The sequence below is a fragment of the Enhydra lutris genome, unplaced genomic scaffold (genome assembly GCF_002288905.1).
Source record: "Enhydra lutris kenyoni isolate GAN:26980312 unplaced genomic scaffold, ASM228890v2 scaffoldscaffold13, whole genome shotgun sequence".
Taxonomy (NCBI): domain Eukaryota; kingdom Metazoa; phylum Chordata; class Mammalia; order Carnivora; family Mustelidae; genus Enhydra; species Enhydra lutris.
This window is the reverse complement of record NW_019154097.1, coordinates 33,079,448-33,094,552: the sequence shown is the minus strand read 5'-3', so window position 1 is coordinate 33,094,552 and position 15,105 is coordinate 33,079,448. Positions and strand designations below refer to the sequence as shown.

The 15,105-nt window shown below is 49.9% G+C and overlaps 2 protein-coding genes across 4 annotated transcripts in view; both read right to left on the bottom strand.

Annotated features, from left to right (window-relative positions):
- Positions 1 to 792, bottom strand: part of LOC111145835 (GLE1, RNA export mediator) — a 28,064-nt gene extending 27,272 nt beyond the window's left edge. For all 3 annotated transcript variants that reach the window (XR_002640500.1, XM_022501096.1, XM_022501097.1), the window contains exon 1: positions 677 to 792. Coding sequence is in view for 2 of the 3 variants with exons in the window: in XM_022501096.1 (XP_022356804.1) it covers positions 677 to 775 (99 nt within the window). In the remaining variant the exon portion in view is untranslated. The remainder of the gene's footprint in view (positions 1 to 676) is intronic.
- Positions 793 to 3,119: 2,327 nt separating this feature from the next.
- The window catches only part of LOC111145616 (outer dense fiber of sperm tails 2), a 35,637-nt gene continuing 23,651 nt past the window's right edge, over positions 3,120 to 15,105 (bottom strand). Inside the window, 8 exon segments of the mRNA XM_022500635.1 lie at positions 3,120 to 4,330; positions 4,949 to 5,074; positions 5,770 to 5,932; positions 7,712 to 7,812; positions 9,127 to 9,285; positions 10,253 to 10,357; positions 10,455 to 10,565; positions 13,861 to 13,996. Of these exon segments, the coding sequence (XP_022356343.1) occupies positions 4,142 to 4,330; positions 4,949 to 5,074; positions 5,770 to 5,932; positions 7,712 to 7,812; positions 9,127 to 9,285; positions 10,253 to 10,357; positions 10,455 to 10,565; positions 13,861 to 13,996 (1,090 nt within the window). The 3' untranslated portion in view covers positions 3,120 to 4,141.

The window sequence follows — 15,105 nt, the reverse complement described above, 5'->3', positions numbered from 1 at the left end:
CCAAAAATGCACAGCGTGACTCTACACCAGACAGTCCCACGGTGGGATTCATCCGACGGAATGCAAGTTATGTATTCCCTAAAACTGCCAGTGATATTAAAAGACAGGGAAATGCTTCAGAATTGTCCCACATGTAAATGTAAAGAGGCAGGTAATATCCTATCTGTAACTAATTATCAGCAACTCGGGTACAGGAGCTATGCCTTAACCTTGTCCTCAGCCCTACAGTCTAGGGTTTGGGTTTGCAAATTCTAAGTATAAGGGCCACGCCCCCATTAAACTTTCCGTCTGCCCAATGTCATCTAGAATTTTGGTCTTTTCAGTCGTTCTCCGCTCAATCTGGATCTCCTAGCACAAGAGACGTGCAGTACATAACTGACCCCGAGAGGGCTGCTTTCACAGCACAGCGGAGGGGTCTAACTCTGGGGGTGGCAACGAAGCCTTTCGAGAGAAGAGCACCTTTGGAATAAGAGAAGTTCCCTGAAAGGACAGTATACGCAGGAGAAGGCAGACACTCGAGGACACGAAGATGCACACACGGGAGTCCAGAAACAAATGCGGGTTGTCAGAAAAACGCACGTGTTCCCAGTGCAGGACTTGCCAAGGGCTAGGGAACTGCAGGGTCCCGCGGCCAGGAGCCGGAAAGGACACCGCCCACTCCGGGGCCCCCGCTCACCTCGCCCCGCAGCAGCCAGTCGCGGTGGTAGCAGAGTCGACCTTTCTCAGAACTGCGCAGCGCCTGCAGAGTCTCCCAGCAGCGACCCTCAGACGGCATGGCCCACCTAAGGGAGCTTTCCACAGTCTCCACTTGTGACAAAACAAGCCCTCGAATCAGCCGCCCGGAAACGGACCCTAGCTTCCGCTTCCGGGACGCGCACGGAGCCGCGCAGCGCAACCCCGCCCCTAACGGCTGCGTAGCCCCGCCTCCGGCGCCGAGCCCGCTCGTCGTTGCGCTTGCGCATAGGGTTTGCCCCCCCCCCACCCCGAGGCCGCCTCTCTTGCTTGGAGCTGGGAACAGCATCTTCTGAAAGCTGGAGTCTCTGGATTGCAGAAAACTCAGCATGTTTTGATGAGGATGTGGAGAAATTGGAACATCGCTGGCTCTAAAATGGGGCAACTCCTGTGGAAGACAGCCTGGCAGTTCCTCAAAAGGTTAGCGTTACCATTGACCCAGCACTACTTCTATGTATATATACCCACAAAGAAATGAAGTATGCATCCACATAAAAACTCGTAGAATGTTCGTAGCAGCGTTATCCATAGTAGCTAAAAAGTAGAAACACAAATGTCCATCAACTGTTGAGTAAATAAATTGGAGTGTGTTCAAGCAATGGAGTATCATCTGGCCATAAAATGAAGTGCGGTTGCACGCTACAACATGGATGAATCGTGGAAAACATTATTCTAAGTGAAAGCACTGGTCACAGTATTTTATTTCATTTTTGTTAAATGTCCAGAATAACAAACATCCTTAGAGACTTTGTGATTGACAGGGGCTGTGGGGAGGGGAAAGGGGGAGTGGCTGCTAAGGGGTATGGGCTTCATTTGGGGTGATGAAAATGTTCTAGAACTGGATAAAGCTTATGATTGCACAACTTTGTGAATATACTGGAAATGACTGAATTATACACTTTCAAAGGGTGAATTTTAAGGTATGTGAGTTCTATCTCAATACATCAGAAAGGATTTACCATTGCTGGGAACCAGCTTTTAACTGGGACTTTTTAACTTTGGGCTTCTTTTGCCCATTTCTGTGGGATCTCAGTTCGAGGTGGAAAAGAAAACTCTCTGGAGTTTGAAACATTTTCATTTTTTGATTTTTTTTTTTTAACAAACTCTCTGAACAGTTCGTAATAAAATACAAAGAAAAAAAATAGAACATTGTTGAGAGAGTCCCAGCAATAGACTCCAAAAGAGGTGTTTCTCTTTTTTCTATTTTTTAAAAAAGATTTTATTTGACAAAGATCACAAGTAGGCAGAGAGGCAGGCAGAGGGGAGTGGGAGGCAGGCTCCTTGGTGAGTAGGGAGCCTGATTCGGGGCTCAATCCCATGACCCTGAGATCATGACCTGAGCTGAATGCAGATGCTTAACCCACTGAGCCACCCAGGCGCCCCAACAGAGGTGTTTCTCACCAGCATTGTAAATAGCAGTGCCCTGCACGGAGGAAGTTTTCATTAGTTTGACAAAAATACAAATGATCTGTGCAGATGTGTACCACATTAGTGTACGTTTCCGACTATATATACATATATATATGTATATATATATATATATATATTTTTTTTTTTTGGTGGGCAGCAGAGTAAATTTTATTGAATGATAGTACAAAGCTCCCAAAGAGGGAGGGGACCCAAGAGGGTTGCCCCCAACTGTTCTTTCTTGGAAGATCTTTCATATACATTGTTAAGTTCTAGTCCATTTATCATTAAGGCTATGAAAACAGGCTGGGTATTGTGGCATTGATAGCTGGTGCTTGTTTTTCAAATGATCTCCCTTGGCAAAATTAAAAGCTGGAAACTCCAAAATGTCCAAAAATTTGAGGGGGAAGGAGATTTACTGAATCTTGACGACTGTGTGGGCCCATTGTTTTTGAGGACACAGGGGAATTCTCTAGAGTTTTGTCCTTGGGTTAGACTAGACAGGACAAGACTGGCTCACCCAGAAGGCTAGTAACAGCTAAAACAGAAAGGTTAGGGTTCAGCACAGTACCCCATTCATTCACCTCCCTAAAGAATGTGTTGTTCTTTTAAATACAGGAAAATGTGAAGAGCATAAAAATAGCCCATAATCTTGTCATTCAGAAACCAGCTAACAGGGGTGCCTAGCTGGCTCAGTTGGTAGAGCACGCAGCTCTTGATCTCAGGGTTGTGAGTTCAAGCCCTACAATGGGTGTACAAGATTACTTAAAAATAAAATCTTTAAAAAAATCATTTTTTAAAAAAGATTTTATTTATTGATTTGAGAAAGAAAACACAAGCAGGCAGAGGGAGAGGGAGAAGCAGGCTCCCTGCTGAGCAGAAAGCCTGATGTCAGGCTTGATCCCAGCACCCTGGGATCATGACCCCAGCTGGACAGACACTTAACCTTCTGAGCCACCTAGGCACCCCCCAAAATAAGATCTTTATAAAAAGAAAACCAGACTAATATTTTAAAAATAGTAACATATACACATCCTATCTTCATCCTATCCATCCCATTGGACACTGAGCAGTGCCTGGCAAACTGTTTCCTCCAGTCATCTCACAGGATTATGATGTGAAGAAGGTGCACAAGGAAGAACCGACCTGGGCCAAAATAAAATGAGAAGCCTCATGTCCCAGGCACCAAGCACTTGTTTACTGGCTCTCCTGCAGCATTTTCCTTGATCATTTTTAGAAAAGGGAAGGGGTGAGTAAAGGAAATCATCCAATGGAGCCTTAAATATTGATTATAAAAACTTCTTGTAAAGTAACACACATATTTCCAGAATAAATGCATTCCACAGATACAAACCTGGCAAAGAGAAACAAAAATCAGTGAGACTGGGATTACACTTTGAAGAGGCCACTGGACATGGGCCCTTCAGTGTCTGTTGTGAAGTGCGTGGGGGCAAGCGGCCTCATGGACACTTGAACCTGAGGTTTCCACAGGGCATGGGGGGGTGGCACTGGGGCAAACACCGAACCCATGACAGAAAACAGCAAGTGAACGTGCTCACAGCCCAGGAGGGGTGGTGAGGACCTCTGATAGCTCCTGCTGGTTCAGGGAAGAGAAAACCCAAGAGAGAGATTCCTCAAAAGAGGAGGGCTGTGAAGGAACTGGAAGAAAAAGTCCAGATCATTTTCTCAGGGAAGGAAGGAGCAAAGTCATGGTGAGTTAAAATCTGGTACCCTAAGATTAGTAGATTTAAGGCTTGTCAAGGTAATTAAAAAATTTCCATCAGGTGACTCTGTCAGAGGAGCGAAAACTAAATCCTTCCTGCCCCCCGCTCCTCCACCCTGCTGCTTTAGGGACTTTACTGGAGCCAGTAGCTCAGACAAGATCCTGACCACGCTTCCGTCAGTGGAAGCGAGAGGAAAGCAATAGGCTTTCCGGCTATGGCTTGGCCCCTCCGCAGTTCCCATGGCATCAATCCGGGCTCCTGGCCCAAGACCGGCAGCCTTAGGCTGGAGGAGATCGGGAGCGGATGGGAGAGCTGGTCAGGTAGGTAGTGTAGGGACTGTCCCCGAACACGTTGGCATAGGATGACTTGAGGAACTGGACGTAGTTCTGCATGCTGCGATTGGTGCTCTCTGACTGCTCCAGGCGATCTTTGAGGTCCTGGAGCCGGCTCTGGTAGCGACGGTCAGCCTAGGAGGAAGAACGGGAGTACGGGCCAAGTGTGTGAAATGTCCAGAACAGAGTCTTGATCACTCGTTGCCAGGGACTGAGGGCGCGCTGAGGGGGAACTAGGAGTGACTGCTGTTGGCTATGGGGTTTCTTTCTGAAAATATTCTAAACTTGTGGAGATAATGGCACACCTCTGTGAATATACTAAAAACCACTGAATTGTAAGTTTATTTTTTTTAAAGATTTTATTTATTTGACAGAGATCACAAGTAGGCAGAGGCAGGCGGGGCGGTGGGGGAGCAGGCTCCCTGCCGAGCAGAGAGCCCGATGTGGGGCTCAATCCCAGGACCCTGAGATCATGACCTGAGCCAAAGGCAGAGGCTTAACCCACTGAGCCACCCAGGCACCCTGAATTGTACAGTTTAAATGAGTGACTTTTATGGTATGTAAATGATATCTAACAAAGCGGTTAAGAAAAAAAAGGGATCTGCCTGGAAAATCCTGAAGGGATGGGAAAGTGGTTTGAGAAAAATAAAACCGTGTCATAGTCATAAAAACACCCTGCCCTGCCGGCCCCCGGAAGCTAAAATCTCAATCCACTCCCTTCTCTCCTGCCCCCTACCCTCCAGCCCGACTCACATCATCCCGGCTCCGCCGCAGCTGGCTGAGTTCAGTTTTGGTCCTGCTCAGCTGGGTCTCAAGATCCAGGATTTTGCTCTGGGCGGCTCGCTCCTTGGAGACTGCGTGCTCCTTGGTTTGTTCCACCTGCCCAGAAGACACGGAGGTGTGGCTGGCCTACCTGACCTGGGCAGCCACGGGCCGTGAAGCCTGGGCCACTCCCACTCTGGTCTCACGGACGGCCCTTGCACATTGCTGTGGATGGTTCCCAGGAGCCCCGGGGCAGGAGCTAACTACGGGGACTTCTGCAGCCCACTCTACCTGCCCCTTCCCCATGCTCCATGAGTCATCACCCGAGCTATGGTAAACCCGGCTGAGTCCCATGCAGGCTTGGGAGGTTTTTTTTGTTTTGTTTTGTTTTTAAAGATTTTATTTATTTGTCAGAAAGAGAGAGAGAAAGCACACAAGCAGGCAGAGAGGCAAGCAGAGGTGGAGAGAGGCAGAGAGAGAGGCAGGCTCCCCGCCGAGCAAGGAGCCTGATGCGGGACTTGATCCCAGGACCCTAGGATCATGACCTGAGCCGAAGGCAGCGGTTTAACCCACTGAGCCACCCAGGCATCCCTGGGCTTGGGAGTTTTTTAAAAGTCCCAATTGAACTGAAAAAGCCATCGTGAATAAAGGGCCAAATCCTTTATAGTAATTGCTCATTTGATCCTTACAACGAATTCACGAGGCAGGTGCCACTACTGTGTGCCCATTTTTTAGATGGGGAAATAGGCCCAGCGAGGTCAACTGATTTGCCCAAGGTCACAGAGCTAGTTAGTAAAGCAATCGAGACTGACCTGCCTCCTAGCATCTTCAATGGCGCTCTCCAACTGCCTGGCCAGGGTCCCACACTCCCGTGTTTTCTCCTCTAGCCGGAGCTGGGACTGGTGGATTGCCTCCTCCCTCTTGGCAATCACCTGTAGGAACTCGATATTCTGGGCGCTGGTCGCCTCCAGTTTCCTAGGTGAAAGCACTTAATCAGATCCTGCTTATATCCCTTCCTGTCCTGTTCCACCCCACCAGGGGGCTGCCAGTCACCCCTGGACCGGGGCTCTCATCACGCCAAGAATCTCCAAGGAACCAGAGGAATAAACCAAAGGAAACTGCTGATCAGCAAGACGGCAGGGAGCTGAGCAGCCGAGACAGCCAGATGAAGAGCGGGCGGCACACATAACATGGCTCCTTGTATTGAAGTTAAAATTTAGAAGTTATACAATGTTTCACAAATGCAATTAGTTTGTTTCTTATGCATGTGGGAGAATGGTTAGGGAGAAGGAAGTTTCTAGAATAAGATTAAAATATATTCCTTTATAATTAAAATTTTAACCTTAAAAAAATGTATAGAGGACAAATAAAATTGCCACTTGTAAAACAGAATAAAAAAAACAAAATCACGGTTGCCGTTATCCCCACTCTACAGATAAAGAAACTGAGGCACTGAGAGCTAACGTCATTGGCCCAAGGTCAGCACAGGGAGCAGGTTTGTCACAAAAACCTATGCCCTAGGCTTCTGTTCGCGGCTGCCCCCTCAGCAAAGGGACTTCAGCTGGACCGCCCTACCGCGGATGTGAGCCGCCACAGGCTGCAGTGACCATTCTGATATGCACACGTGGTCCCCACGGCACTCCCAGAATATCTTCCAGTTGCAAGCTCTGTAAGTCCTGTTGGTCCAGCTGCATACTGGCGGCCAGCAGAGCAGAGCACAGACAGAGCCCAGGAGACCTGCTGGCCTAAGTCCCCGCATGCAGACTGCATGAGCCACCTGGGCAGTCATGACATCCCAGGGCAGGCCTTTCAGCTCTGAAACTAAGACTCCAGCCCTCATTTTACAGATGCTAAAAGCTCCGGAGGAGGACAGTCAGGGGCCTATGGACAGCTTTGCCAGATACCAGCTGTGTCACCTTGGGCAAGTCACTTCACCTCTCTCCATGCTGTTTCCTTATATTTAAAATTGGGATAATAGTAGGGGCACCTGGCCAACTCCCTCGGTAGTGTGTGTGACTCGATCTCAGGGTTGTGAGTTCAAGCCCCATGCTGGGCACAGAGCCTACTTTAAAAAAAGCAGAGCGGGGGGGCGGGGGAAATAATAGCAACTATAATATAGCAACACATTAATACAGTGCACTTCTCTATGCCAGATAATGTGTTAAGGCCTTTGAGGAATGACTCATGGAAGACTTACAGTAATCTCATGAGCTAGATTCTTATCCCTCCCTTGATCCTTTTCTCAAGATGAGTCAACAGAGATTCAAAAGGTTCAAGGATTTGCTCAAGATCACCAGACAGGTTAAGGGGCCAAGCTGAGACTCAAGTCCATGGCTTCTGACTCCAAAAACCGTACTCTTCCCCTAACTGCCTCCAACAGTCCGCAGGTAACAGAAGAATCAGATCAGAAAGGTCTTGGGGAAGGAGGATGGGGGGCGGGGGGATGCCCCCCAGTAGCCGCATACTGGTCCTACTGGTTTGCTGGGTGAAGTGTGCCTTTCTGGTACATGGAGCCTGTGGGTGGTCTGAACTTGACTCCTCTCTCCTGGATCGTCCCCTAGTTAAGAGACCGCCTTCCTCTCTCCCATAACGCTTACCACTGTAATGGAAGCAGCTTTTCCTCTGAGGTCTGCCCTGCACCTTCCAGGGCCTTGAGTCCCTCAAACACTTCTGCACACTAAGCCCAAAGCAGCTAAGTGGCTGAAAGTCTCAGGTCCTAGGAAGAGGACAGAGATGGGACCAAGTGCCTCTAACCTCTCCAGTTCATCCACCTTCAGACTCAGCTGTTTATTTTCCTTCTGGGAAGACTGGTGTTTCTCTCTTGCCATCTCCAGCTTGTCGCCCTGATGTTCGATCTAAAATGACAGGAACACAGACCTGTTTATGAAGGAACTTCCCGGTGCAGCCCTCCCTTCCCACTAGGACCTGTCATCCACACCCAGGAGAGGGGCGTGCCGCCCTCAGCAGGCATCCCAAGTCTCCACGCACAACCTGGAGGAGAGAGGAGAGGAGGGACAGGTTAGGCCCAACTCCCGTGAAGGCTTGCCCCACACGGAGAGAAGCCCGGTTTGATCCCAATGAACCATGGTGACAGTTTCTTGATCAGAAGCCACTCAGTGGGATCCGGGGCACACATGAGAAGGCGGAAGCAGATGGCAGGTTTAACTGGCCCACACAACGTGCCACGGAGCTTTACCAGTTATTGTTGGCACTGCTGATTTCATTTTCCCTTTGAATGGGGACAGGGACACGCAAGGCAACAGGAAACCTAGCAAGTCTTTCAGGTTGGCGAGTTTGATTGGTTCTTCAGAGGGCTGCCGTAAGCGAAAGCCTCAGATACCAGGCTCAAAAGGCCCGCAGAATTCTCAGGCTCAAGAGAGGGCAGGCAACTGAAGAGGACTGAGAACACGGGCTCGGGAAGCAGATAGAGCTGGCTGGGTTCCAAACCCTGTTTAATAAGCATCAACTCTGTGACCTCAGGAAATTATGCCCCTATGCCTTGGACTGCTTTCTGGAAAATGAGAGAAAACAGTATCTACATCTTCAAGTTTCTGGGAGAATTACGTGAGACAATACCGGAGCACAAACTGTGCTCAAGAAAGGACAGCTACTTTTATTATTACGAAGTAGCAGGTCAAGAGAGGGGAAGGGCCTTGCCCTGCAAAGGAGAGGCACATAGTCTCTTAGACCATAGGTAGGATTCTAGTCACCCAGGGACAGACTGCTTCTGGGAGGAAGGGTGCCCTCTTTCGGGTCAGAACCTCAGGCAGTGGGTCTGGTAAGAGGAGTGAAAGGCAGTCAATGAAGCAAGAGAAAGGTGGAAAAGAGCACACAGAGGGCGGGGTGGGAGGCGGAGTCTCCCCTGGGGGCGTGGCCGAGCACAGCGACGAGAAGAGCAAGGTGGAGACTTGGTGGGGGCGGGGGGCGGGGGGCGGGGCGGCAACACAGGAGAGTGACGGCTCCTAGAACTACAATCACTTTGTGCAAACACAAGGCATTTGGCACACCAGACTTTTATTTCACAGCACTGATGATAGCTCACTCCTTTCAGAAAGCGGCAGCCAAGAAAAAGGAAGTGGTCCTCCCTTGGGGGGGGGGCGTGCAGCTCATCTCGGTAAGCGGGACCCTGCTCGCGCCAGTTCGTGGGACCCTTTCTGCCAGTCCCTTACCCGGCTGCGAAGGTCTGATATGATGGCTGTGAGGTCGATGTTCTTCCTCTCATAGCCCTGCAGCTGGTCTTGGCACTCTGCCAGCTTGGCCTCTGTGATCTTAAGGATGTCCGGCAGCTGCTGCAGGTCAGCCAGCTGGGACTGGAACTGCCTACGGGCCTGGAGTGGGGGAGAGAAAAGCCCTCCATTGGGAAGGGTCCCGCTGCGGGTGGGGTCAGGCAGAGTCCTTTGGGATTAGGGCAGGGCCACCCTCGGTCCCCTGAAGAGGGCCCGCCCTCCCCAAAGGCCACTGAGGGTGTCCCAGCTGTTCTCTGAGGAACACACTTGACCCCCAAATGGCTTTCGGAGCCTGCCACTCCTTTAGTCATTGAATAACAATGGCAACCACATAGCAAACCCCAGGACCCAGGCCCTGTGCTAAAGGCTCTCTCAATTAATTCTTGCAAAGACCTATAAAGTGGGAGCTGTTGTCCCAACACAAGGATCAAAGGAACGAAGTCATTTCCCTAAGGTTGCCCAGCAGGAAACGGACAGAGCCAGGATGAAGGTCCAGTCCAACTCCAAAGCCCACAAGAAGGCAATCCCAATGCTACAGTTCGGAGTAGAAGGTCGGAACTCTGTGATTTAGTCCATCCCTGTATTAACAAGGAGGCTGAGGACCGGATGGGGCAAGGATTTGCCCAAGGCTTTGTAACACATGAGTGGCTGGGCCTGCACTCAGCCCTTCTCCTAGGTTAGTATTAAGATAACCCCTTTATCTGGAGAATAAGGCTTTCTGGGGAAAAGCAGGAGGGGATGGGAGGCACATCTTTGGGTTGACGCAGAACAAAATAGGAAATGCCTATAAGACCTGGCAGATCTGAGCATCTGAATCCACTTGGATGCTGTAAGCAGGAGAGAGATTTTAAGGAAACCGGAGTAAGAAAAAAACAGGAGGAAAAGGAATAAAGCAGCAGAGAGAGAGAGAGAGAGAGAGAGAGAGAGAGCACGGGCACGGTAGTGGGGACGAGCCCAGCAATGAGAAAACGCGTCTATCTTGCTGGTCCAAATCAGGGAGACTCACAGGCAGCCGAGGGGTACAGACATGGGATTGGGTGGGGGAAGAGAGCAGCGAGGGGAGCAGTACCGCTTCGATCTCTTTGTTCATCTCATCTTTAAGGATCTTGTTCTCTTTGTCACAGCGTTCCAGCTGGGCAGCCACTTCATCAGCCTCCAATCTGGTCTTCATCACCTGGGGGCCAGCAAAGCATTGCACCCGGTTTCTGTGAGACACACCTTTACAGCCCAACCCTTCCTAGGAGAGGGTAACGTCCTGGGCAGCCACCTACCTGACTCTTATAGTTGTCAATCATCCCTTCATAGTTCTTTACCGATACCTTCAGCTGCTGCACCTCGATGTGCGCCTGGTTGAGCTTGTCCTCCATCGGGGCGAAGCTGGCCTGGAAGGGGTGGCTACTGAGTCAGCCACAGGAAGGTCCCCAGAGCGGGTAGCCATCCCATCCCCACCCCTCACTCCGAGGGGCTGGTCAAGGGAAAAGCGCCTACTCAAGCCCACACCAGCAGTTGTCCTCAGACAGGTGCCCGGGCAACCTCAGAACTGACCCGGGAACAATGAACGGAGGGCCACCAACCTCCCCCACGAGCGAACACGCACCTGTAACTTTGACTCCCTCAGAACTTAATACTAACAGCCCACTGTTGACCAGAAGCCTTACCAATAACACGTATAGTTGATTAACACATATTTTGTGTGCTCTATGGATCACATACTGTACTCTTAGAACACGTAAGCTAAAGGGACGCCTGCGTGGCTCAGTCGGTTAAGTGTCTGTCTTCGGCTCAGGTCATGATCTCGGAGTCCCAGGATCGAGCCCCGCATCTAGTTCCCTGCTCGGTGGGGAGCCTGCTTCTCCCTCTCCCTACACCTGCTGTTCCCCCTGCCTGTACTCTCTGTCAAATAAATAAAATCTTTAAAACAAAAAAAAAAGGAAGCTAAAGCAAAGAAAATGTTAGGCAAATCATAAGAAAAAATACATTTACAGTACTAGACTGTATTTAAAAAAAAAAAGTCCACATATAAGTGGACTCACACTGTTCAAAGGCGGGTGTCAAGGGTCAGCTGTAGATGCAAATAAGCAACTCCTATGTTTTCTTGTCCTTACTACAAAAGCAATATAGGACCATGAAAGAAAATGGAGGTGGACTGGGTGGCTCAGTCTGTTAAGCATCTGACTCTTGGTTTTGGCTTAGGTCATGATCTCGTGGTTGTGGGATAGAGCCCTAAGTCAGGCTCCCTGCTCAGTGGGGAATCTGCTTGGGATTCTCTCTCTCCCTCTTCTTCTGCCCCTCCCCCTGCTCGTGTTCTCTCTAAAATAAATAAATAAATCTTAAAAGAAAAAAGACAATGGGGGTAAGACCAATGATGCCTGATGCCTTGCCTTATGGCTGTCCTAGCTGAGCAGATACTTTATTGTTTTTTTTTTCAACAAAAATGGGATTGTATTTACTGCTTTGCAAGTAACAATTCCCTGCCCTACTTCTCGATAGATGTCTTCCTACAACCTCAATGTTCACCTTCGTAGATGGGACGAAAGAAATCATGGTATGTCAATACAATAAAATAATGTGCAGTCATTTGAAAGAGATAAAGCTAAAACAAAAAAAAAAAAAAAACAAAAAAAAACAGATAAAGATAGCCATGATGTATGGGTGAGTGAGAAAAGTAAGTTGCAGAATAATGGGTGTGTACGTGTTTCAGTATCTATATTCGTATTAGGGGGAAAAAACCTGGACAGATATGTATCTGGAGTTCCCAAAGAGCACCACTTCTGTATCACAGTTCTGTAATATTTTCCACTGTTCCTGGAGAACACGATCTAAGACAATACACGTCCAGAGACACCATTTTCAACAGCCACACTGTATTATGTGCCACAGACACACATGCTGTAACGAATCCCCCAGCCACTTGTTAGGCATAGAGGCTGCCTTTCATTTCCCAGCAACCTCACTACAGCAGAGGAGCGGCCACCCCTCCCACCATAATGACTCCAATGAGAAGGACTGACAAAACCCCCAGGAGACAGGAGGAGACGCGGAGCAACTGTCACCTCTCGCATCATACCCTGGGTGGGAATGTAACTTTGTATACCTGCCTATTCTACAGCAACATCTACCAAAGCTGAACTTAAGCTCACCGTCTGATGACCGGCAATTCTAACTTGCGAAAATATCCCAAATAGGTATGCCCAAAGATGTACGAAGATACTGTACAAGTCAAATGTCCATTGACGGGGGGATAAATGTAGTGTGCTGGGGTCCTACAGCGCCAGGCCGGACAGCACGGACCCTGAGACCTGCCGCACAGCACGGATCGTTTACAGACAGAAGGCTGAATGAAAGCCAGGCACGGAATTCAAAAACAGGTAAGAAATTCTGTGTGGACTGAAGTCAGGAGGACAGTCACCTTTGCACACGTTATTTGTAAGCGGGTGAGGTCAGGCGATGCTAGTAAGGTTTGGATCAGGGTGGGTGATGGACAAAATGTGTCCACTTCATGAAAATTCTAGAATGTTGTACCTCTCCCTATGTCATACTTAACAAATAAATCAGTAAAAAGGAATAAACCGAGGGGCGCCTGGCTGTCTCTGTCAGTAGAGCATGAAGCTCTTGATCTCGGAGTTGTGAGTTCAAGTCCCATGCTGGATGTAGAAATTACTTAAAAATAATTTTTTTTTAAAAGATCTTATTTGACACAGAGAGAGAGAGAGAACATAAGCAGGGAGAGTGACAGGCAGAGGGAGAAGCAGGCTCCCTGCTGAGCAGGAAGCCCAATGTGGGGCTCGATCACAGGACCCTGGGATCATGACCGGAGCCGAAGGCAGATGCTTAACCAGCTAAGCCACCAAGCGCCCCTTAAAAATAAAATCTTTTAAAAAATAAATAAACCTAGACTGGACTGTCCAGATCCGTTAAAAAGACACAGCCTGGCTCTGAAACATGAAAGGCTGTAAAGCAAGTGGTCTAGACCAGGAGCTCCAGAACAAGACTGGGCTCCAGATCTTAACGCCAACACTTCCCGGGCACAATCTCAGCAACAAACGTGACCCATCTCTAAGTCTGTTTCCTTATTCTATAAAGTAGAGACTCACTATCAGGAGGTTGGGAGGTTAGATAAATGGATGCACGTCAAGGGGACAGCAGCCCCCCAGGAGTCAGTGCCCATCTCCAGTCGGCTGTGTTGCACGCACACAGGCTGGGTGTCCATGTTAAGCGTCTCACACACATTACCGCATTCTCATCAGAGCCTCCCTTCCTCCCACTAAGAAACCACAGTGACAGAGGATAAACTATCTATCCAGGGCCAGCCGCTAGTGAAAGGTGGTCAGAACTTGATCCAGGCCTTTATTTATGTATTTATTTTAAAGATTTTATTTATTTACTTGAGAGGGAGAGGGAGAAGCAGACTCCTCACGGAGCAGAGGGTCCGACATGGGGCTCGATCCCAGGACCCCAAGATCATGACCTGAGCTGAAGGCAGACGCCTAACCGGCTGAGCCACCCAGGCACCCCGAATCCAGGCCTTTCTGACTCCAGTGCAAACCCTCCTACTCATGTCGCTGCCCCCAGGCCCTCCGAAGACCCCTGAGTCATTTCTGGGAGTCCGTCCGGAGTGCTCCATCAGGGGCCCCACTGCCCTCCACCCGTGGTGCGGGCACCGCTCTCACTACAGACCTTCAGCCTCTCGTTCTCTAGCTTGAATGCGGAGTACTCGGCCGTCTGCCGGTGTAATCTCTCCACCAGGCTGTCCCGATCTTCCCGCATCTTCTCCTCCAATGTTTGTTGTTGGTTTACGAGATCTGTCACCCGGCTGGTAGGTCGCAGAGAGCAAGCAGACAAAGAAAAGTGTTACGTGGGTTCTGAGAAGCCTGGGTCTTTGTGTGGAGTGGGGCCAAGTGTTCCTCCCCAGTGCCACTTCGTGGCGCCCTGTCTGTTCCTGACTCTCCACTCCGCTGCCCTGTTCCGGCTTGGGACTGCCGCTGTGGCAGTCCCACATACCAATCCCCTTCTTTCAGCCTTTACGTCTGTCTCCCATACCACCCTGTCCAGAAGCCTTCTGTGTTCTGATCCTCCCATGAGGCCAAGACACCACGTGAAGACAAGAACCAGAGACGCATCCCTTCCCAGCTCTCCATGGGGCCCCCTTGGATCTCTCAGCCCAGCAGGTCTTTAAGTTAGGACAGAACTCCCAGGCTGGGTGGTCAGGGACACCCCCCAACATTCCTCTCCCTTGTTCACATGTGTGAACATTCCCTTCACACAGACGGGAAGGGAAAGAAGCCATGTGCTCACGTGCCCTCACTCCCTTCCCCAACCCCCCAGTCACTCAGCAGGGCTGTGATCCGGCAGCAGAGACCGTGGCCCCACAGGAGCATTTGGGCTTGCAGATGCTTATCGTGACCACAGGCCTCACACAGAACCTTGACACACAGAACCTTGTGTGCTCTCAGGAACGATCAGTCACGGTTCGTTCAGCGAATACGTGCTAGCACAGAGTAGGCCCGAGCACACAGGTCACGTTCGAGCTGGCAAATTCCTCCTCACTCTTAGAAACCCAGCGCAGACTTCCCTCCTCAGAGCATCTCTTCCCCAATCCCTCCCCTCCGTACCATGGATCCTTCTACCTTCGTTATCTGTCTTCCCCTACCGGACAGAGAACCCTAGGAGGGTGGCAGCTGACAGAGGGCCCGATACAACAGCAGGTTCTCAGAATGTTTGCTTAACTGAGTTGCATCCAGCAAAAGACACTTCAGTGAGCTCCCCCCGTGACTGGCCCACAGCCCCGGGTGGCTGGGTCTCTGTGGCCTGGTGTTCTCGATCAGAGGGCAGGGTCCACTCCGTGAGGGCAGGGAATGTGTTTGTCTTGTCTCTGTGGTGACCCCCAAGACCAGCACACAGCCTGGTACAGAGCAGATGCTC